This window comes from Nannobrachium achirus (assembly GCF_963921795.1).
Source record: "Nannobrachium achirus genome assembly, chromosome: 24".
NCBI lineage: Eukaryota > Metazoa > Chordata > Actinopteri > Myctophiformes > Myctophidae > Nannobrachium > Nannobrachium achirus.
In genome coordinates, this window is record NC_137831.1 from 40,697,662 (window position 1) to 40,722,022 (window position 24,361).

At 41.2% G+C, this 24,361-nt stretch overlaps 1 protein-coding gene across 1 annotated transcript; it reads left to right on the top strand.

The window, feature by feature from the left end:
• Window positions 1-4,964: 4,964 nt before the first annotated feature.
• On the top strand, window positions 4,965-23,440 carry LOC308280296 (NACHT, LRR and PYD domains-containing protein 3-like; the record flags this gene model as incomplete). The annotated part of the gene is made up of 9 exons (XM_080720555.1): window positions 4,965-5,040; window positions 5,441-5,584; window positions 5,730-5,771; window positions 6,263-8,033; window positions 8,136-8,306; window positions 9,663-9,833; window positions 10,334-10,507; window positions 10,671-10,729; window positions 22,872-23,440. 9 exons carry the CDS (start codon window positions 4,965-4,967, stop codon window positions 23,438-23,440), a joined length of 3,177 nt encoding a protein of 1,058 aa, XP_080576681.1.
• Between the last annotated feature and the right edge of the window lie 921 nt (window positions 23,441-24,361).

Consider the following 24,361-nt stretch of genomic DNA (forward strand, 5'->3'; position numbering starts at 1 on the left):
ACTCGAGGACAATCCACTGTGTTAGTTATGAGAGGGCCCACAAAATCTAGCAACAGGGGCAGCCGAAATCTAGCAACAGGGGCAGCTATGAAAAAAAATCGACTAAAGCAGGTATGAAGGTGTAAGATAAAAGGCAGATTTAACCATATATGTGTGTTGGTCTGGATGCCTCCTTTAAACGCCAAGTAAACAAGTTATTTTCAGTCTGTCCTAAAGGAAACAATTATTATCCCCAGTGTTTCTTGTGACATACTGCATCTTTCCCTAAACATAATTTGGTTTCCTGTGTCCTTGCATTCATGGGTCAGTAGATGGCGTTCTGGTCTCTGAATGAACCTGTGTTGCCATGTCTGCTTATAATAAGCTATTTGTGTCTTTAAAAATAGTGTAGTTGCTTATTGTGCTTACTTTCTAATATATGTTAAACCAGTTCCCAAATATTTTCATATCAAGGACCCCAGATTAACATATTTGTCCACAGTCGTAGACCCCCATCTGAAAATATGTGGTGCCAGGGACCTCCACACAGATTTGTGTTGTTAAAATGTTTCAAAAATATATATATGTAAATAGCAAATATACAATGTGTCGCAATGTGACACATTGTGAGCTTGCTGATCTGCTATTTTCAAATGAATGCAAAGTAGCTTTTCATAGACCTGGCCACTTGTTTCTTTGGTAAAATCTGGCAACATACAATTCCCTGTCACTTCCTTTCTTGGGAGGAAGTGAAAAGATGTTTTTGAAGCAGCACACAGAGAAAAACTCTCTAGTGCCCTCTGTAAAAGGCAATGGCACCCTCTGGGGCCAGGAATAAGGTGAATAGAGCATGCAGTAGGCGTGGTTTACTGGTTCCACTAAAGAATTTCCTGTTCATTTCCTCATAGACTTTCATGAAAATATTTATAATAATTATGTTAAGCCTAGAACCAAGCCATCCAGAATGACAGTGAATCATGAACAAGAAACCTTTGTTTCTATGAAAAGAAAATTTAGAAAATCGCTAAACAAAGGGTATTTATTAAATGTAGTATATCAAATAATTAAATATAAAAATATGTTTTTATATAGGATCAAAGGTTTTATGGTTGTGATTCACTGGAATCCTGGTTGTCTTGGTTCTAGGCTTACCATAATTGTTACATTTTTGTAAAAGTCTAAGGACACACTAACATGGTGATTTTTAGTGGAGCCCGGAAACCACTTCCACTGCGATGCTCTATAGAGACACACGGGCGCCTACAAATTCACGCCCACAAGTGAGACAGCAGCCCCACTTCGGGTAAGGGACAACAGTGTTCTGCAGATGTCAATGCGATCCTTATGAGAGGCATTGTAAAATACCGTCATTTCACTGGTTGAATACTGAGGTTGTAGGGATTTTATTTGTGTTCTAAATAATGTGTCACAGTTGTTTGATGTGTCAGTTTTTAAGTGATATAACTCATCACAATATACAACCCACAACAACTATAACTAGCATTGGAAATCTTAAATTTAAGTGGTCGCATGGTAAAAACGTCACAGACAAATCCCTTGATTTTTGAATACGCAGATACGCTTCTCTCTCATGTATATTAGGCTATTTATTTTGGGAAATCATCGCATCTTGCTTCTTCCATCTGGCGTTTTGCTAGACTTCTTGATTAATACTAACCTGGAGAATTCACTCTAGTAGTTGAAAATGTTGGGATCTTCAAAGTCGGCCCTCATAAACGCACAGCAGTAAAGACAGTGATGTCACTGAAAAGCGACAGGTTCTTTGTCTGCTGTCTCCCCTCTGCTCTGTTAACATTATGGGTAACCCATTCAAGTGTCAAATTAAATGTGACATTTATCTAGGAAACAAGAGGAAATGTTGGCAGAGTCAGTACATAAATTTGGAAACATATTTGAATTTAAATCAATATTGTCTTCATTAATTTCATGTAGGATTATTTTAAAAGTAGGCTAACTGTGAAGGTTAAAAAACAAAGCGTCTTTGCTTTGTCTGGATTTGAATAAATCACGGTCCACATGTAATGTTTGATGATCACTATGATGACGATGATAATGAGTAGCCTATTTAAGTGGTAGAATGGTGACTGAAATGAAATGACTGCCTCCGATGTGTTTTGTACATGTGTTAGATAATAGGCCTAACAGGACAATGTGATTGTGAAGTGGCTCATGTGTTATGATCATTCATACACCTACACCGTGGCAGGTCCGGTGCCAGGAGACAGTAGGCTATTTAAGCTTAGTACGGCGACGGCAGATGACAACGCCAACCGGAAATGATCAGCGCTCGATAGATCAACCTGCCGCCGTAGCAGCCGGCTGTACTACGCCAGAAGGTCCCTTTCCACGTTGCGCCTACAACGCCTGCTGTATAGTCGCCTTTGTTTTCGACTATTTGCAACTCGGTATAACCGTTTTCACTGATACGTGGGGGAGTGGCAAGGTGGTCCATGTGAGCTGGCGACTCCCCTCTTGCCCCCCTGCACCGTGGTAGTTTTGTTCTTGTAGCAGGGCTCCACTGGGGCCATATGGTGCATTGTGTTCTGTCAGCGTCCGCCTCAGGGAAGTGAGGCATTGTTCCCTTTAAATGTAAAAATAGCCTACTGCCAGTATTGCTGGGTTTGATCATGGCTGTGTCCAGGGGTGTCCCACCAAATTCTGGGCCCTGGGTACAAGGATTCACTGCAGGCCCCCCATGAATGTTCTTCATGGGGGGAGGGGGTTTAACCCATTTAGACTGGGAACGCATTATGGGAGAGTGTTTTCTGCTGGTGTTTCAGTCAGAGTGTATCAAAGGGTGCGTTCGGAAATGCGCACCGGTTCTGGTTAGGGTTAGGGTTAGTTTTAGGCATAGTTTTACTGAGGTTAGGCCCCGGGGTTAGGGTTGGGATTAGGCATAGTTTTACTGAGGTTTAGGATTAGGGTTAGGTTTAGGCACTCTACACTGAGCACACACCCGGTGCGCATTTCCAAACGCACCCTTTGATACACTCGGACTGAAACACCAGCAGAAAACACTCTACCAACGCATTATTTCGCGTTATTTTGTGCTTTAATTATTGAAAAATAGCAGATATACAAGCTCTCAAGCACTCGGTGCCGCGCTGCGAGCTTGTAGATCTGCTATTTTTTTTAAATGGTGAAAATTTGTACAAGTCTTTGAATATTTCGAATACTTCTGTGTTTCTAATTCTATGTCAGTGGTGCTCAAACCTTTTCATGTGAAGGACCCCCAAAATGATATGTATTTGGCCACGGACCCCCATCTCAAAATATTTAGTTCCAGGGACGTCCCAGAAGCAAAATCTTAGTTGCAATTGTTCGCTTAAAAAATACATATATTCAAAGATTTGCACACATTTTCACAACTTTTCAAAAATAGCAGATCTACAAGTTTGCAGCGCTTAAAAATGTAGTGAATGATGCATGAGCTGATGAGTGTGTACTTGCATTAAGTCCAAGCACACACTGGGGCCAGAAAGTGTCCTTGTAATGTGGAAGTACCAAAGTTAAAATAATCACATTTGTCAAAGATATAGGCCACCAAAGTTGCAAACCTTCTCAAAAATAGCAGATCTACAAGCCCAGGACACATTGCACTGGAGATTGTCTATTCTCAAATGGCCAACATTTAAAACAGGATTTAAATGTTTAATGGATGTTTTTGTATGCTATTAATGATCAAATACGCATAAACTAAAGGTGTCAAATAATTGTATTGGAGTAAAACGCTGTTGGCTAGGATAGGTTCACTGCTCAAAAAACAAGGTTTACGGTTGTGTAGACTAAATTAAATCTTTCCATAAACTCCATCTCCTGCTCAGCAGCCCAAAATGTACCAACATTAGTATTTGTGAGCCCCCTGCTGGGGCTGCTGTCAGAAATCACACCTCAGAGATCCCAGAATTTCTCCCCTGTGGGAGGGAATAGATCCCCCTCTCTATTACTGAATAGTTTTAGCTCAGTAGCAAGTCAGTAATTGAGAGGGGGATTATTTTCGGTGGCTCCCCCACTGAAAATGTTTGTGTTTTTGTTTTTTGTTTTCTCTTTGTTTCTTCTTTTTGGATACGGCCATATACGGGCATCTTTGAATGACACCTTCTCCCTGTGATGTGGCTGCCCTTAGTGGTTGTGGCCCTTGCTTATGCCAGGAACCGGCCCTGGGTTTCAGAACTGTCCACAGCCTTCCTCTGAGACCGAGTGGAAAGACAAAAAGGGTGCCATGCCATCTTACAATGAGCATTAGGACAAATAACAGTATATGAAGATAGTTTGGAAATGGTTGAACTGGTCCTTTAAGTACAGCATATAAAGTAGAGATACATTTATTAAAACGACTAGCACCACTCAATGTGGCCACATTAAGCTGTAGCTGCATGAATCCATAAATATTGTGCCTTCTCTGAAAAAAAGGGCAGGAGCAGGTGGAACATCAAGTTAAAGGAAGCGATGGCGGTAACACAATGCAACGCTCCTGGTGGAATTTAGCAAAATGTTTTCCAAAAATGTTCAACAAGCAGTCAATCAGTAATAGTGAAAATAGCAGATCTGCAAGCTCGCAACGCCTCACATTGTGAGTTGTGATCTGTTATTTTCACTATATTTGAATAAGGCTTTTATTTAATGACTGTTTGAACGGTTTTGAAATATAAATATGAAGTGCTTCAGGAACAAAGAGGCACCATGTTACACAACCCCCTTCAACAACAATCCATATTTCTACTTTAAAAAATAACTTTGTTTGATCTTTCACTATTTGTATCTTTCTTATTCAATGTAGACAATGTGCACCATCTAGTGGAAATATTGTAGAACTACACCACCTGACCTACTACAATAAACATCATGCCAATGGAAACAGTGAGTGACTGTTTATGGCTTTTTATCCTGTATATATTATATCTATTTATTTCCCCTTTATATTATGTCTAAGAGATCAATTGAGTAAATGTAAATGTGTATCAATGGGTGACAGAGTGAAGACACGTGATCCTGAACACAATGGAGCAACTTCAACTTCCTGTTATGAGGACTGTCCAGGTAACAATGGCATTTGAAAAGAAAGAATACATTACCCTATCTTATGTTTAAAAGAAAATAAGCCTAGTGACACTACTGACTGCTGTGACACATTATTATAAGAAAGAGTTTGATTTTCTTTCAGGAACAGTTAAATGAATTATTCAAAAATGCTGTATAGCTACATAAGTTACATGGATTCATATGAATGTGTGTGTCCCTTGTTCAATGTCTGTATGTGTATTTTATCAGCCCAGAAGTTGTTTTAAATCCTCTGATTTTACAAAGTGCATTAATTTGTGTTAGTCATGTAAAACTGAAGTTATTGCATTTACTTGTTGTCTCTGAAAGTTTGTAACATTTGATGGGATAATTTTTACACTCAGCAAATGTTATTAACACTGATGATTGTATTGTGCAGGTCCTTCAGTGTTACCTGCAGTTCCTCCAGCTCAAGTCAACGCCCAGAGTGGAGGCATAGTGATGTCTCCTAACATCTCTGGTCACATTGGTGGTTCTGTCAACATCAACATCAATGTCAGCTCCTCATCAGACGGAGACAGAGGTACATATTTTAGTCTGCTCCACAAGAGGAACAATGTAGGCTATTGTGATATTTTCTACTGTAAAGATATGAATGTCATATTGGCATAATGCCATAATGTCCACTCACTGAGTTTCATTATCATTATCGTCTTCTCCATATGCAGGATCTGCACAGCCATCCGAAGCTAACAAGCCTGCCGAGAGCAGTAAGAACGTCTTAATTTACAGCATTTCATCACAATATCACAAAGTGATGGCAGCACATGATAACATTTGAAAAACTGTACAATAAACACTGGGAGTGTAGTAGATTGTCACTTGTTATTGCTTAGGGATATTTTCCTATAGTCTTCTTGATGATTGGGGGGGTGGGGGGTGAAAGCAATCTAAATTTGATCAGTTCTGATATGTCTAGCACTACCCTTATGAGTTGAACATTCAGCAAAAAATAACCAATCTAGAAGCTCACACCGCACAGCATCACCACTGTGATGCGTTGTGAGTTTCCATCTATTTTCAGCAAAGCTATATTTAGTTTAGCCCTCTGGAATCAGGTCAACTAAATTGCAAGGCCATGTGGAAATGTTCAACTATAGAGTTTAAGTGGTTAACTTGAGAATCACCAACCCTTCTCATTTGTGTTCTATAATTACCATAACATGCCCTCAATGATGTATTTTGCTCTTTTGTCCTTTAGCAACTCCTCCTGCTGTGTATCAACAACGATTCAAGTCTAGACTGAGGAAGAAGTTTCAGGTTTTGTCTACAAAACAAGGGAAAAAAACATTTCTGAATGACATTTTCTCAGACATCTACATCACAAAGGGTGGGAGTGGCGAGGTCAATAAAGAACATGAAGTCAGACAGATTGCACCAGGATCCATGCAACCAGCAGAACCAGACAAGATCATCAGCATGGAGGACATGTTCAAAACCTTACCTGGAGAAAAGGGCCCAATAAGAACAGTGATGACGAAAGGAGTGGCTGGCATTGGTAAAACAGTCTTAGCAAATAAGCGTGCTCTGGACTGGGCAGAAGACAAAGCCGACCAGGATGTCCTCTTCATGATTCCATTCACTTTCCGAGAGCTGAATAAGAAGAAGGACAAGGTTTTCAGCTTGATGGAGCTCCTTCATCAGTACTTTGGTGAAACCAAGATGGAAGAAATCTGTGGCCCCGACGGGTCCGGAGTTATGATCACCCTTGATGGACTGGATGAAAGTCGGATTCCTTTAAAATTCGAGGACAATGAGATCTTGACCGATGTCACAAAGCCAGCCCCCTTGGACGTGTTGCTGACAAATCTCATAAGGGGGGACCTGCTACCCTCTGCTAAACTCTGGATAACCACTCGACCTGCTGCAGCCGATCAGATACCGACTGATTATGTTGACAGGACGACAGAGGTCAAAGGCTTCTCTGATGCTCAAAAGGAAGCGTATTTCATGAAGAGATTCAGTGATAAGGATGTGGCCAAAACAATCTTCTCACAAATCAAGAAATCACTAAGCCTCTACATCTTGTGTCACATCCCAGTCTTCTGTTCCATCATTGCTTCCGTTCTGGAGAATGCGCTAAGAGAAGGAGAACAGGATGAGAAAGGACCTAACACCCTGGCTGCGATGTTCATCCACTTCACAGTGGATCAATCCAAAAAGAAAGATGAAAAGTATACCAGCAGTAAACAGAACAGCAATGTCATTCTGTCTCTTGGAAAAATGGCCTTTGACCAGCTGGAAAATGGCAACCTGATCTTCAGTGAAGAAGACCTGAAAAAGTATGGCATTGATATCAGAGATGCCGCTGTGTGCTCAGGAGTTTTCACACAGATCGTGAAAGAGGAGTATGGGCTATACGAGGACCAGGTGTTCTGCTTTGTCCATCTGAGTGTTCAAGAGTTTCTGGCCGCTCTTTATGCCTATGTGTCATTCATCAACAATGGTGACAACGTACTGACAAAACCAAAAGCAACATCCAAGTTGCCAAAGCCATTCAGAGACAAGGAATTTGACTTCTACCAGTGTGCTGTAGACAAGTCCTTAGAGAGTCGCAATGGACACTTGGACTTGTTCCTCCGTTTTCTGCTAGGCCTCTCATTGGAGTCCAATCAGACTCTCTTACGACGACTGCTTGATGTGAAGACCGGAAATAGGTCCAAGGCCAATAAGAAGACCATTGAGTACATCAAGAAGATGATCAGGAAGAATCCCTCTCAAGAGAAGAGCATCAATCTATTCCACTGTCTAAACGAGCTGAATGACCATTCTCTAGTGGAGGAGATCCAACAGTCCATGAGTTCAGGAAGTCTCTCCACAGACAAGCTCTCTCCTGCTCAGTGGTCAGCTCTGGTCTACATCTTGCTGTCATCAGAAAAGGAACTGGACGTGTTTGACCTGAAGAAATACTCTGCTACAGAGGATTGTCTTCTGAGGCTGTTGCCAGTGGTCAAAGCCTCCAAGACAGCCCTGTAAGTGCATTGACAATGAGTGGTTAGATTCAAGATTGTTGTTTTATTTTAAAAGAAAAAAAAAATACAATAATGTTTTTTTTTCTGCTCTTTTTTCTTCAGGCTGAGTGGCTGTAACCTTTCAGAGAGATGTTGTAAGGAGTTATCGTCAGTTCTCAGCTCCAGCTCCAGTTTGAGAGAGATTGACCTCAGTAACAACGATCTACAGGATAGCGGAGTGGATCTGCTCTCTGCTGGACTGGCTAGTAAGCACTGTATACTGGAAACACTCAGGTCAGTAAGTAGGTGCACTGATAATAACTAGTTAGTTTCAATATCACATGATCATATTTTATGACCACACAGATGTTTGTGCTGAGGTGTGTGTAAGGGACTCATTCATGTCATGGTCCTGGGGTCCCGGGGATGCGCCTCCATTGGAGTCCATGTTAAAATAATTTACCGGCTTGCGGTTAAAGAAAAACATTTTAAAATTCCACATACACCACCATTGTTCATGGGTGAAAGCATCCTACTTAACACAAATAAAATCCACGTAGAAAGTCTTAAACAGGCGATAGAAACGTCAGTGTTTTGATTCCACCGACGTCCGACGCCATTTTGCGCGCCCGAATTCATTAGGGGCACATGTTTTAGTAGTTTTAGTAGTTCAAAACAGTTCAAACATTAGCCAAATTGTAAAATAAATATAAGAAATAGGCAAACATTTTGAAAATAGCCAATCTACAAGCTCACAGCGCTCGAAAACATTGTATTGAGGACTCATAAAACTTTCCTGGGACCCATTTGAATGACCACCTGTGGGTCCCGGGACCCATTACATTGAAAACCTAGTAACATCACTGATTATTCTTTTTTTCTTCAGGCTGAGTGGCTGATAATAGCTAGTTAGATTCAATATCACGTGAATGTATTTCATGATCACACAGATGTGTGTGCTGAGATTGAATATACTAGAACAAACTAATACACTACACTACACTACACATAATACACTACACACAGCCATCATAGGGAACATGTCAGTGTAGAGGAGGCAGTGTTTATGTACTCGAGATGAAATGAATCAAAGATTAAAGATGTGTATTGTTACATCTCATAGTACGAGTGGTTTTGGATCCCGCCGGTTCCTAATTATTGTAGCAGCAATAATAATACAAACAAGGATATTTAAGAATTATAATTGTAGTAAAGTCAAAGGTAAAGAAAAATAAAGTAATATGTCCATTTATCATAACACACTCAAGGGTACTTAAAGATTCTGTGTGCATGGGTCTTTAAATATTATATGTATATTTGTACATTATGTTTGCACTGCACTGCATGTGTTTTTGAGTGTATATGTACATGTGTGCATAATTATGTCTGTGTGCGTGCTTGCGTGCATGTGCGTGCTTGCGTGCATGTGCTCGCGCGCGTGTGTGTGTGTGTGTGTGTGTGTGTGTGTGTGTGTGTGTGTGTGTGTGTGTGTGTGTGTGTGTGTGTGTGTGTGTGTGTGTGTGTGTGTGTGTGTGTGTGTGTGTGTGCCTGTATGTGTGCCTTTGTGTGTGCACTGATATTAACTGGTCAGTTTCAAGATTGTTATTTTAATAGAAAATAAAATACAATTATTCTTTTTTTTTCCTCCAGGCTCAGTGGCTGCAACCTTTCAGAGAGGTGTTGTAAGGAGTTATCGTCAGTTCTCAGCTCCAGCTTGAGTTTGAGAGAGATTGACCTCAGTAACAACGATCTACAGGATAGTGGCGTAGATCTGCTCTCTGCTGGATTGGCGAGTAAGGACTGTATACTGGAAACTCTCAGGTCAGTAAGCAGGAGCACTGATAATAACTAGTTATTCAATATCATGTGATCAAATGTTATGATCACATGTGTGTGCTGAGATTGAATGTTGGGAGAATTAGAATGCCGGGCAAAATCTGCACAATACACAACACACTGCAATACACACAATATGGATATGAGTGTATGTACATGTACATGTACTGTATGCGTGCGTGCGTGCGTGCGTGCGTGTTTGTATGTGTGTTTGTGTGTGTGTTTGTGTGTGTGTGTGCTTTTCTCACACCTCACAGTGAAAGGTCACACAGCATGACCTTACTGACAGGTAGAACAAGTCAACAGGCATTTAACTACTGCACTACTGTGTGTGTGTGTGTGTGTGTGTGCGTGTGCGTGTGCGTGTGCGTGTGCGTGTGCGTGCGTGTGCGTGCGTGCGTGTGTGTGTGTGTGTGTGTGTGTGTGTGTGTGTGTGTGTGTGTGCGCACACACGCACACCTATGTGCTTGTGCTTGTGTGTGTAGTTTGTCAGGCTGTCTGGTCACAGATATAGGCTGTTCTTCACTGGACTCAGCTCTGCTCTCCAATCCCTCCCGTTTGAAAGCGTTGAACTTCAGCAAAAATCATCCAGGAGACAGAGGAGCGGCGCTGCTGTCTGCTAGACGGAATGATCCTCACTGCAGCCTTGAGACTCTTAGGTATGGAGGCACTTGATGCCACTCAGTGTCAATGTGCTCTATTCGGTTTACAGTACGCTAACACTGTGATGTTGAAAAGTATTAATTGTTTAATGTTTAAATATGTGAAATCGTTATGTATTAGACAAAGTCAGGCCTGACTTTGTCTCTCTCTCACCCCCAGTGTTGACCATGGTGGAGTGTGCTTGCTGAAACGAGGTTTAAAGAAGTGTCGTGCACCAAGTAAGTGTGTATATTGATTTATTCATTAAATCAAAACAGCACAACATCCAGCTATCGCATCCTGTCAGAGGTTTCAATTAATGGTAGGATAGTAGGAATTGTAGGATGTACGATAGGATATAGTATTATTTATACTTTGTAAACTGGTGCTGTATTGTATCTTGTTCGACCATCATTCATTGAACATATTCAATACTCTCGATTACTGAAAAATAACTGCCTACATTCAATACCAAATGTTGATATCTAAATATTAAATGTTATGAGCCAATGTGCATGCAGCAAAAAAAATATAGGCCTATATAAAATATTAATTAAAAAAAGCTTACAACACATTGTGCCGTCATACAACAAAGTAGGCTAAAGTAGGCTTGAGGGAGAAACACAGCTTCACAGTAAAATCCTCAGTTAAAAATGGGTTTGGTTCCATTTCTACACTCTTGGATCAGTAGTGGTGCACTGAATAGTGGTAGGCCTACATTTGCTTTTAAAAATACTAAATATTCAAAAATACAAATTACAAAGTGCATTTTCTTTTTAACATCATTGTGATGCTGTAGTGAATAAAACGTGATCCAGTCCTGACTGATATCCAGGCTGTGTATGATGAATCGCCATGCCTATGATAAGCATAGGCGGATATAAGAGTAGGGCTGTATTTTGATAGCTCTCACTGTATGCCTTAACTTAAAGGCCTGTCCATACTCTCTCCGACCACCAAACTTTTCGTCGGAGAGTTCTGACTTTCCAACGTGCAGCTTTCCGAACTCTAATTTGGGGTCATGCTTTTCAGAAGGTGCTAGTCACGTCATTTTTTGTTGAACCGAACGTTTCAGACGAAAAGTTTGGTGGTCGGGGACAGTATGGACGGGTCTTTAAGTTAAGGCATAAGAGCTGGTACTTAAGACAATTAAAATAGAACCCAGTGTCTATGGTTATGGTGGTTCTAAGGGGCTGTTTTGTTTGATGTAATCAAGCTTGTCCAGTTACAGTATGTTATGTTAAAATTCATAAGCAGGTAGTTAATCAATGTCATATAGTGAATTAACCCATTTGGAACAGAGGCAGAGTTTAAAGGGATAAGAAACCCCGCCTCTTTATTTGTTTTATGGGATTTCAGAACATGAAAAGAAATCTGAAATGTAGGCGTGGTTATCTGCTGTTGTGGGGGAGGGGGCAGAGTAATGCGTGCAGCTCATTCAATGTGTTAGAACTATCAGAGAGACAGAGCGAACAGCGAAGCTGTCGCAGTGGGGCACTTGTTGCTGTTTCCATTTCGGAAACAAATTTTAAAACCAGCCATTGAGGTGTAAAAAGTATAAAGATTCGGCAACTCCATGTTCTTTAACCAGTTAAAATGGGCAAGTATTTTACAAACAAGCTGTCTGAGCTTTTACCCATGGACAAACTTTCTCCAGCTCTGGACTGTTTACCTCGGAACCGAAGAAGGGACGCTAGGCTAGCACTGATAGCTATTATCTGTGTAGTGTGTGTGTGTGTGTGTGTGTGTGTGTGTGTGTGTGTGTGTGTGTGTGTGTGTGTGTGTGTGTGTGTGTGTGTGTGTGTGTGTGTGTGTGTGTGTCGTGACAGTGCGCGCACACACACAACGTCCACACACGAAAAATAGCAGATCTACAAGCTCACGACGCGTTGTGAGCTTGTATATCGGCTATGTAGCTATGTATCCGAGCTAAATAGCCGTAGAGCCGAAACCAACGTGTTTACATGAGAAGCTGCTGCTGCTACGGCTATTAGCTCGGCTACGTAGCTGATATACAAGCTCACAACGCGTCGCGAAAGCTTGTAGATCTGCTATTTTTCGTGTGTGGACGTTGTGTGTGTGTGCGCGCACTGTCACGACGCACACACACACACACACACACACACACACACACACACACACACACTACACAGAAAATAGCTATCGGCGATAGCTTAGCGTCCCTTCTTCTTCGGTTCCGAGGTAAACAGTCCAGAGCTGGAGAAAGTTTGTCCATAAACTCAGACAGCTTGTTTGTAAAATACTTGCCCATTTTAACTGGTTATAGAACATGGAGTTGCCGAATCTTTATACATTTGTTTTTACACCTCCAATGGCTGGTTTTAAAATGTGTTTCCGAAATACAAACAGCAACAAGTGCCCCACTGCGACAGCTCTACAGTCTATCTATGCTCTGAACGACACAACGAGACGCCACAACGAGGGCAGAATGAAACCACGCCCCCCCTTGATACAACTCTATATTAAACAAACGTTAATATTAATTAGATATCCTACGTCACATGGCACAATACAGTACAGTGTGAGCTAATATTTAATGAGTGGCGCGAAATATTTCTTTTCGACCTAGAAACTGGAAGTACTGTGATAGAAAAATATTAATATCCAGTCAGGGTGAAGTCAACCATTTATTGAAGAAGATTCATCAGCATCAGAGAAACAGCATACAGCATACACAGCATAGAGAGCTCTGGCCTGCTGGCCAGAGCTTTGCCCTGTTGGGCAGAAGACCCTCCTCAAGTGTCATATGGGACACTTCTTATACACCAAGATGCTCTCCCTAGATGGAGATAGAAACTAAGCATCTATACTAAGTACCATACAGTTTATAATAAGGCTGACTGGTTAAGTTGCAATGACCATGTATAGTATCACTTAGTACAGGTTTTATGCTGACACAGAGGAGAAGTGGAGGTCACAGTCCATGGTTGTCAGCTGTTAGATTGACAGCAGCAGGTACATCTAAATGTAGTAGCCTAGTGAGATTTTCTTGTAGACTACATACAGTACACTTATTTGTTACACTATAAATATTACTACCACATTCCATCCTTTTTTTTTTTGTGAATGAATACTCTATTCATTTACATACAACAGGATATTTATAGAGTGCCAAATCAATAGACCTTTCAGACAATTACATGTTGATATAGCAATTTAAATAATTAATTCATGATTTCCACATGATAGCTATATGTGAAATAGCTATACGTCCGCGTTCCACGGCTAACACCTTTGACTTAAGGTATTACACGTCCGAGTTCTATACGGCAAACACCTTCTATCATGCAAGGTATTTCTAGTCTACCACGGTTCCCCCGTGAAGCTATAATTAAATAGCACCCTGAGTTACACAGGTACTGTTTTTTCCTTTTCTTAAACAGAACTTTTCCGCTGAGATATGAGAAAGTTAGAATTTAGTAAATGTGAATCTATATTTGTTTGTACTTTGAAACTCTGTTTTACAAAATCAAGAGCCCGCATGTACTCCCGTCTGACTCAAGCGTTTTCCTTGACAGTCACCACGTTCCCGGAGCTGCCTGACAACTCTTCAATGTTGAAACAACAGAGTTTAGACTATAAAACCAAATATTCTTACATTAGTGGCAAATGCCTTGTTGACTCATATTTTAGATCTCAACTTTTAGCTAATATTATTCCTATATAAATTACTCAGCTTCATATCAAACATATAATTGTTGTAGTCTTCATGGCGTTGTCCTCCATCTGCCCATCTTCATTTGGCTTATGGCCTGTGGTGGTTAATGTCTCTGCTTCTGTTGGATCTCCACTGGGCTGGGGGGCTCCAGTTCAGTGGCTCTCACACCGCATGTGTGTCTCCTTGGCTTCGTCCCCTCCTACTGTGGCAAAAGTCATGTTGGTGTTCGACATGGTGTCGATTTCGTCACCTCCGCTGTCAGTCTGTGTTGTTTCTTGGTGCCCGACTTGCTCTCCATGTTGGTGAATAGCAATCTGCCCTCCTTGTCACCACAGGCTGCAGTCATCACAAGATTATTGTTAATCTGTGAGGTCTCGACCTTGTAGATCTGCTTGAAAGTCAGTTCTTGCTGGTTTTGCATAGCTTGCAAGTTGCTTCTGTAGCGGTCTCCTCTTTGTTCTTCATGGTGGTGGACCTGCTTTAGGTCTGCTTTCAAAAATCTCCTTTCCAAAAATGTTCCTTCAACCCAGAGTTCTTTTGACCAAGTATCCATCTATGGTAAAGATGAAATATTGGTCCCTTCGTGGTCGCCAGATGTGATAGAAAAATATTAATATCCAGTCAGGGTGAAGTCAACCATTTATTGAAGAAGATTCATCAGCATCAGAGAAACAGCATACAGCATACACAGCATAGAGAGCTCTGGCCTGCTGGCCAGAGCTTTGCCCTGTTGGGCAGAAGACCCTCCTCAAGTGTCATATGGGACACTTCTTATACACCAAGATGCTCTCCCTAGATGGAGATAGAAACTAAGCATCTATACTAAGTACCATACAGTTTATAATAAGGCTGACTGGTTAAGTTGCAATGACCATGTATAGTATCACTTAGTACAGGTTTTATGCTGACACAGAGGAGAAGTGGAGGTCACAGTCCATGGTTGTCAGCTGTTAGATTGACAGCAGCAGGTACATCTAAATGTAGTAGCCTAGTGAGATTTTCTTGTAGACTACATACAGTACACTTATTTGTTACACTATAAATATTACTACCACAGTACACAGAAATAAATACAGAGACAGCAGAAAGCTCTGAATCCCCAAGCCTATGGGCAAATTGAACCATATCACTGCTCCCTATCACAAGTGACTCATTGTCATTGATATAATATATATTTATAGAAAAAGTGATTTTTCTGTTTCATGGCCCTTTAAGGCTATGCCTTCTGTTCAGACGAGAATGTCATTTTCGAAAAAGAAAATCTGTAAAACTCTCTGCCTCACGCCTCTGTTTGAACAGCAGGAACTGTAAAACCACAACACAGAGCAAAACGTGCAATGTCATGGTGGCTCAGCTCTGGAGCTGTGTCGTGTAAAGTAAATAAGTACATTTACTCAAGTACTGTACTTAAGTACAGTTTTGAGGTATTCTTTTACTTTACTTGAGTATTTCCAATTTCCAATTCTTTTACTCCTGCTCCACTAAATCTCAGATCCAAATGTTGTACTTTTAATTCACTACATTTATTTGAAAACTTTAGTTTAGTTACTTTGCAGGTTTAAATTATAATATTATAAAACAGTAACCACTTTAGACCTATTTTATACCTGATAATTTTATACTGATAATTATACAATTTGAAAATAGCCGATCTACAAACTCACAACCCGTCGCATCGCTATCTACTATTTTCAAACATTTTGTACTTTTACTTTTGGTAAGCCTATATTTTAAGTAGTCTACATCTTTGATGCCAATACGTTCATATTTTTACTGAATACCTTTTGAATTCCTAACTTTTAATTGTAACAGAGTACATTTTCTTTATTGCATTATTGATACTTTTACTCAAGTAAAGAATTTGAGTACTTTTTCCACTTGTACTGAAGAACATAAAAACTAATCTGGAGGGACCACTTGTCTCTGGTAGTGCGTCACCGCCACCTAGCGCCCTCTATGGACAATGAACATGTCATGCAAACTACATTGTTTCATTCCCTGGTACTTGTTCCTATAAACGCTGGATAAAAAGTGACAACGCAACCGTGAGAGCCATTTTCTCTACAGACCATTGTTGTCTAAACATGGCCTAAAAATGCCTTCTAAATCTTAACCTAATTTATCAGAAAGTGTTCTATTTTTTTATTCAAAAAAATTAAAAAATGACACAGATGCTTCTCGGTTTTATAGGCTTTCCGGGTTTTAATGGGGAACTGAGCACTGAGATAGAGTGGAATGCGCTCAATCTGCTTTGATTTTAGTAGTTGAATATGCCCGTTATAACCGGGAAAGCATCTGTGTTGTTTTAGATTTAAGCTGTGTGTGTGTGTGTGTGTGTGTGTGTGTGTGTGTGTGTGTGTGTGTGTGTGTGTGTGTGTGTGTGTGTGTGTGTGTGTGTGTGTGTGTGTGTATAGACCAACTAGGGGGTCCCCACTGGGGGTCCCCAGCAAGATAAGTGAAAATAGCTTCACAATCAAACCACTGCATAGCACGTTACTTCGTGTAGATCTAATATTTCTGAAATGTGTTCAAATCTTTGAATATATATATATTTTTAAAGCAAACATTTCAAATTCAATTCTTTGCTTCTTGGTCCAAACTCGCAGTGCAAGGTCTTGTGAGCTTGTAGTTCGGCTATTTTCACAAGATTTATCTGTGGAACCGAGTCAAACTAAACTAAACTACAACAAATCCAAGTTATCAGGGTGGGGGGTCCCTACAGTTCAAATATGATTATTGTGGGGGTTTACCTGAAAAGGTTGGAAACCCTTGATCTATCGGGCTTAAGTGAATGTGTGTTTTGTAGAGTAAAACTACTTGTGTAAGTTACTTTCCACTATATGGGATATGGTCCATTTAGTCTCGCGTAGCCAGACAACTATTCCATAATCTCCGAATGCTATATAGAGTCTGGATCTACAGCTCCTAAACTGCGAGTAATGGAAACTGGCATTTCTGTTCATGAAAATATATTTTAAAATGTCATTTCTGCTAAGCAGCAAGCTAAATATACTTAATGATTTTTGTTTATATTAGGATAAATGTGCTAGATGTTAAAAACGAAACGGAAGTGGGGAGGAGGCTTCACTTCTGCTTTAACCGGATACTCACCGTTCTTTTTTCGTTATGCCAGACTGTATGACGGGAGCATTTCTAAATCGCGGCGTCAACAGTCTGGCCACACAACACTAGGGTCCATTTGGTTGCATTTGTACCCCCTTAAGGTCCTTACACACTGGGAGAGACGTAATAAACAAAACAAAAATGTGACACACTTATTTCTCATCTAACTATTAATGTGGTGATGTGTCATTCATACAGGTTGATGATTTTATATATGGTGAAAACTAAAATGTGTTAAGAAGAAAATTGTGTTTATCACTGCGTTATGTTCATGTGTGGTGTGTGGATGAACTCATGACATAAACATCGGTTTTAATTAATGTGAATTAAATACCCCAAATCCACATGCAAACATTCAGAGTTATGAATGAGTTAGGGTCCATTTGGTTCCAGGTAGTAGATCTGCTATTTTTGAAAATTTGTGCAAGTCTTTGAATGTTTCAATATCAGTGATGCTCAAACGTTTTCATGTGAAGTACCCCCAAAATGATACGTATTTGGCCACGGACCCCCCATCTCAAAATAATTATCTCAAGGACCCCCAAAAGCAGATTTGAGTTACAAATGTTCGCTTAAAAAACACATATATTCAAAGATTTACACACATTTTTCTACGACTTTCAACAAGCTCACAGCGCGGCACTCTGTGCCGCGCTGTGAGCTTGTATATCTGCTATTTTTCAATAGCTAAAGTATAAAATAATTAAGTTCCCCTCCACCCTGGGCCCTAGTAACCCAGTCCCACTCCCCCCTGCCCCCCCTTGTGACACCCCTGATAATATGGGTTACAGCCATAGAGTATAATAGAGAGCAGATAGCCCCACCCCCCAGCTATTAATTTCAATGCAAGTTGAATTGAAATGGATGTGCCAATCTGGATATGGATCTGGATGTGCCAAAATGTGTTACATCGAGACACGAACGTCACTCGACCTCATTGAACTCGTATGCTCATGCATGTAGTTTCCCCCGCCTGCTGTTCCAGCTTTGGCCAGTAGGGACCAGCTGCTTCAATATTTACAAGCCGTTCTGGGTGCTTGCGGCGCGAGTGACATAGTCTGAACCAATCAAATAAATAAATAATAAAAAGTGTATGGGGGCAGGACATGGCCATTTACCTCTATGGACATCGCCACAAAACCTCGCTCAATAGAGAATCTGCGAGCGTAAAAGGAGGGGTGGACAACGTCTCATTGAAACAAATGTGTATGCACCAAATTCTGGGCAGATCTACAAGATCTACAAGATCACAGCGCGGCACCAAGTGCCGCGCTGCGAGCTTGTAGATCTGCTATTTTTGAAAAGTCTTGAAAATGTGTGCAAGTCTTTTCATATTATAATATGCACCAAATTCTGGTCAGATCTACAAGCTCACAGCGCGGCACCAAGTGCCGCGCTGCGAGCTTGTAGATCTGCTATTTTTGAAAATTTGTGCAAGTCTTTGAATGTTTCAATATCAGTGATGCTCAAACGTTTTCATGTGAAGTACCCCCAAAATGATACGTATTTGGCCACGGACCCCCCATCTCAAAATAATTATCTCAAGGACCCCCAAAAGCAAATTTGAGTTACAAATGTTCGCTTAAAAAACACATATATTCAAAGATTTACACACATTTTTCTACGACTTTCTACAAGCTCGCAGCGCGGTACTCGGTGCCGCGCTGTGAGCTTGTATATCTGCTATTTTTCAATAGCTAAAGTATAAAATAATTAGCCCTATTCACGGCCCGCCCACCTACTTCCGTTTCTCAGTTTTCCCCGGGTGCTGACTTCAATTTAGAAGGGGAAACTATACTGGACTTAAAGCCAGCAAATCGTTATTTCTAACGGTAAAGTAAATTATAATGCTTTGTGCCGTTTACTATCTTGTGTTCTTGATCATGCTAGCCGTATTTTATACTTTACTATTCGGAAATTGCATTAAATTTGCGATTTCTGTGCTAACTCTATAGGCTCTAGCAGGATTTACCCCTTCAAAACGGGACTTCAGCACCCGGGGGATGCTGAGTGGGCGGGTCGTGAATAAGGCTAATTAAGGCCCCCTCCACCCTGGGCCCTAGTAACCCAGTCCCACTCCCCCCCTGCCCCCCCTTGTGACACCCCTGATAATATGGGTTATAGCCATAGAGTATAATAGAGAGCAGATAGCCCCGCTAATTTGAATTTGAAGTTGAATTGAAATGGATGTGCCAATCTGGATGTGGATCTGAATGTGCCAAAATGTTACATCGAGACACGAACGTCACTCGACATCATTGAACTCGTATGCTCATGCATGTAGTTTCCCCCGCCTGCTGTTCCAGCTTTGGCCAGTAGGGACCAGCTGCTTCAATATTTACAAGCCGTTCTGGGTGCTTGCGGCGCGAGTGACATAGTCTGAACCAATCAAATAAATAAATAATAAAAAGTGTATGGGGGCAGGACATGGCCATTTACCTCTATGGACATCGCCACAAAACCTCGCTCAATAGAGAATCTGCGAGCGTAAAAGGAGGGGTGGACAACGTCTCATTGAAACAAATGTGTATGCACCAAATTCTGGGCAGATCTACAAGATCTACAAGATCACAGCGCGGCACCAAGTGCCGCGCTGCGAGCTTGTAGATCTGCTATTTTTGAAAAGTCTTGAAAATGTGTGCAAGTCTTTTCATATTATAATATGCACCAAATTCTGGTCAGATCTACAAGCTCACAGCGCGGCACCAAGTGCCGCGCTGCGAGCTTGTAGATCTGCTATTTTTGAAAATTTGTGCAAGTCTTTGAATGTTTCAATGTCAGTGATGCTCAAACGTTTTCATGTGAAGTACCCCCAAAATGATACGTATTTGGCCACGGACCCCCCATCTCAAAATAATTATCTCAAGGACCCCCAAAAGCAAATTTGAGTTACAAATGTTCGCTTAAAAAACACATATATTCAAAGATTTACACACATTTTTCTACGACTTTCTACAAGCTCGCAGCGCGGTACTCGGTGCCGCGCTGTGAGCTTGTATATCTGCTATTTTTCAATAGCTAAAGTATAAAATAATTAGCCCTATTCACGGCCCGCCCACCTACTTCCGTTTCTCAGTTTTCCCCGGGTGCTGACTTCAATTTAGAAGGGGAAACTATACTGGACTTAAAGCCAGCAAATCGTTATTTCTAACGGTAAAGTAAATTATAATGCTTTGTGCCGTTTACTATCTTGTGTTCTTGATCATGCTAGCCGTATTTTATACTTTACTATTCGGAAATTGCATTAAATTTGCGATTTCTGTGCTAACTCTATAGGCTCTAGCAGGATTTACCCCTTCAAAACGGGACTTCAGCACCCGGGGGATGCTGAGTGGGCGGGTCGTGAATAAGGCTAATTAAGGCCCCCTCCACCCTGGGCCCTAGTAACCCAGTCCCACTCCCCCCCTGCCCCCCCTTGTGACACCCCTGATAATATGGGTTATAGCCATAGAGTATAATAGAGAGCAGATAGCCCCGCTAATTTGAATTTGAAGTTGAATTGAAATGGATGTGCCAATCTGGATGTGGATCTGAATGTGCCAAAATGTTACATCGAGACACGAACGTCACTCGACATCATTGAACTCGTATGCTCATGCATGTAGTTTCCCCCGCCTACTGTTCCAGCTTTGGCCAGTAGGGGTCGGCTGCTTCAATATTTACAAGCCGTTCTGGGTGCTTGCGGCGCGAGCGACATAGCCTGAACCAATCAAATACATGAACAATAATAAAAAGTGTTTGGGGGCGGGACATGGCCATTTACCTCTATGGACATCGCCGCAAAACCTCGCTCAATAGAGAATCTGTGAGCAAAAAGGAGGGGTGGACAACGTCTCATTGAAACAAACGTGTTTTAATGAGATTTCGTTGTTCGAGTCGTGTTGTGCCGCTTGCGTCACGGGCAGTGCGGATGAGCTGTTCGGGTCCATTTTGTTACATTTCCCACTCAGATTTATAAATGGGTTGGTCCATTTGGTTCCATTTGCACCCTCTTGGGGTCCATTTGGTTCAATTTTTACCCTCTTGTGGTTACAAACTGGTTAGGGTCCATTCGGCTAAATTTGTACCCTCTGGTAGTTACAAACTGGTTAAGGTCCATTCGGTTAAATTTGTACCCTCTCAGAGTCATGCATTGGTTAGGATCATTTTGGTCCCATTTGTACCCTCTAACAGTTACAAAAGGATTAGGGTCCATTTGCTTCAAATTGTACCCTCTGTCAGTTACAAATGGGTGAGGGTCCATTTGGTTCAATTTGTACCTATTTAGAGTTACAAATGGGTTTGCATCATTTGGTTACTTTTGCACACTCTCAAGTAAACGGGTTAGTGTGCATTTGGTAAAATGTGTACCCTCTCAGTTATGGGTTAGGGCCCATTTGGTTCCATTTTACCCTCTCAGCGTTAAAAATGGGTTAGCATAATTGCGACCGTAGGTCGCAGTTTAGTATCAAAACCTCCACCGGCCGTCCGTCGGTCGGTCACACGTCACACGTCACACGTCACACCTTTGCCCTGCTCATATCTCCGCATCAGTATGACATCACACTGCTGACATCATTGTCAGCAGTGTGATGTCATACCTCACCAGCCCATACTTGGGCATGGACGACTTATATCTCCATATACGGAGATGGCCATATATGGAGATACGATGACATCACAGAGTCCACAGCTGATGATGTGGCGTGATGTCATACAATACACAAACAAGCCCTATATAAAGGGGCAATTCTCACTAGGGAAGAGAGCTGGTGAGGTCAGACTTTGTGTGATGCGTAGGTTATCTCCATATATGGAGATTCAACATTCCAGGTGTAACTATGGCTGCCCGTATGACGTGAGAGGTGGAGGTTGTGATATTTGTGGAGATAAGCGACCAACCGATTAGGGAGTCTTACTGGTATTCATAGGCTACTTTTTAGAGTTAAATTAACACTGAGGATTATACGGTGTGACATGTACATATGGAAAATGTAGACAATTTACAGAAGGTAGTTCTACATTTTCAGGGTGAAAGAAATAAAACAAAATAAAAATATAGCAGATCTACAAGCTCACAGAGCATCGCGGTATGACGATCTGTGAGCTTGTAGATCGGCTATTTTTGAACAGCTTAAAGGGAACGTTTGGTCACTTTATTATCTAATCAGGCTCTTTTATGAACACCCTGGACAGTTTTTAATTTACTATATTCAGTATTTACATATTTGATGTAAATGTTGCAGGCTCAGGGCCTCTCCACATACACACCCATTGTAACTTCAAACTCCATTTTAACCATGATAGATTCATTGAAACCCATTTTTTTTCTGGTGACTCATACTACCCTCCTAATACGTGAGCAGACCGTGTTTTCTCAATAACCTTTTCATTTAATTTTTAATAATTTGTTGGGAAAAATTAAATACAAAACTAAATGATTACAGTACAGTCAGCTTTGTGCTATGTGTCTCATGTATCCTGTGGAGGACAGTCTTCCTGTTGTTTGTGAGAAAAAATAAATACAAAACAAAAAACAGAATTATTACGTTTTATTTGTTTGTAAACTGTTGTTGTGTTGCATCTCGTTCTCTCATCAGGTGCGTGTGAACTCACACTGGATCCAAACACGGCAGGGAGATACCTCTCTCTGTCTGACAGCAACAGGAAGGTGACCAATGTGGATGAGGATCAGAAGTATCCTGATCACCCAGACAGATTTACAGTCTTCAGACAGGTGATGTGTAGAGAGAGTCTGATTGGACGATCTTACTGGGAGGTGGAGTGGAGTGGTAGATGGGTTAGGATAGCAGTGTCATACAGATCAATCAAAAGACAGGGTGTTGGTGATGACTGTATCTTTGGACAGAATAACAAGTCCTGGTGTCTGGTTTGTGATGGTGGTGATAACAGTTACATAGTGTATCACAATAAGAAGCTCACTGGCCTCCCTGTCAGGCCTTCTGGCTCCAACAGAGTAGGAGTGTATTTGGACTGTCCTGCCGGCACTCTGTCCTTCTACAGAGTGTTGTCTGACTCACTGACACACTTACACACCTACCAGTCCAGGTTCACTGAACCACTCTATGCTGGGTTCTATTTGTATTTTAAAGACGACTCAGTGTCTCTGTGTCAGAGAGAGGAGCAGCAGGAGGAGGAGGAGGGTTAGGTTAGGGTTGCCATGACAACGATGATGAGGTGGTTAGGAGTTAGGGTTACAAAACCCTCTGACAAAATGGTTAGGGCCAATTTGGTTTAATTTGCACCCTCTGACAAATGGGTTAGGATCAATTTGGTTTAATTTGCACCCTCTTACAAATGCGTTAGGGTCCATTTGGTTTAATTTGCACCCTCTGACATTTACAAATAGGTTAGGATGAATTTGGTTTAATTTATACCCTCTGACAAATGTGTTAGGGTCCATTTGGTTTAATGTGCACCCTCTGATAGATGGGTTAGGGTCAATTTGGTTTCATTTGCACCCTCTGACAGTTGCAATCCATTTGATTTGTACCCTCTTACAGTTACAAATAGGTTGCGATCCATTTGGTTTAATTTGCACCCTCTGACAGTAAAGAAATGGCTCAGGATCAATTTGGTTTAATTTGCACCCTCTGTCAAATGTTTCCATTTGTTTTAATGTGTACCCTCTGACATTTACAGATAGGTTGGGATCAATTTGGTTTAATTTGTACCCTTTGACAGTATATGTTTTGTAATAATTTTATCTGTAAAGTAACTACCGTATAGGGGCGTCGCACCAAATTCTGGGCCCAGGGTACAAGGATTCACTGCGGGCCCCCCATGAATGTTCTTCATAGGGGGTTTAACCCACGCATTATTACACATTATTTTGTGCTTTAACTATTGAAAAATAGCAGATATACAAGCTCACAGTGCGGCACCGAGTTCCGCGCTGCGAGTTTGTAGATCTGCTATTTTTTTTTAATCGTGAAAGTTTGTGCTAGTATTTGAATATTTCAAATCCTTCTAAGGTTTTTTGAAAAACCCTACGTTTCTATGTCAGTGGTGCTCAAACCTTTTCATGTGAAGGACCCCCAAATGATATGTATTTATTTGGCCACAGACC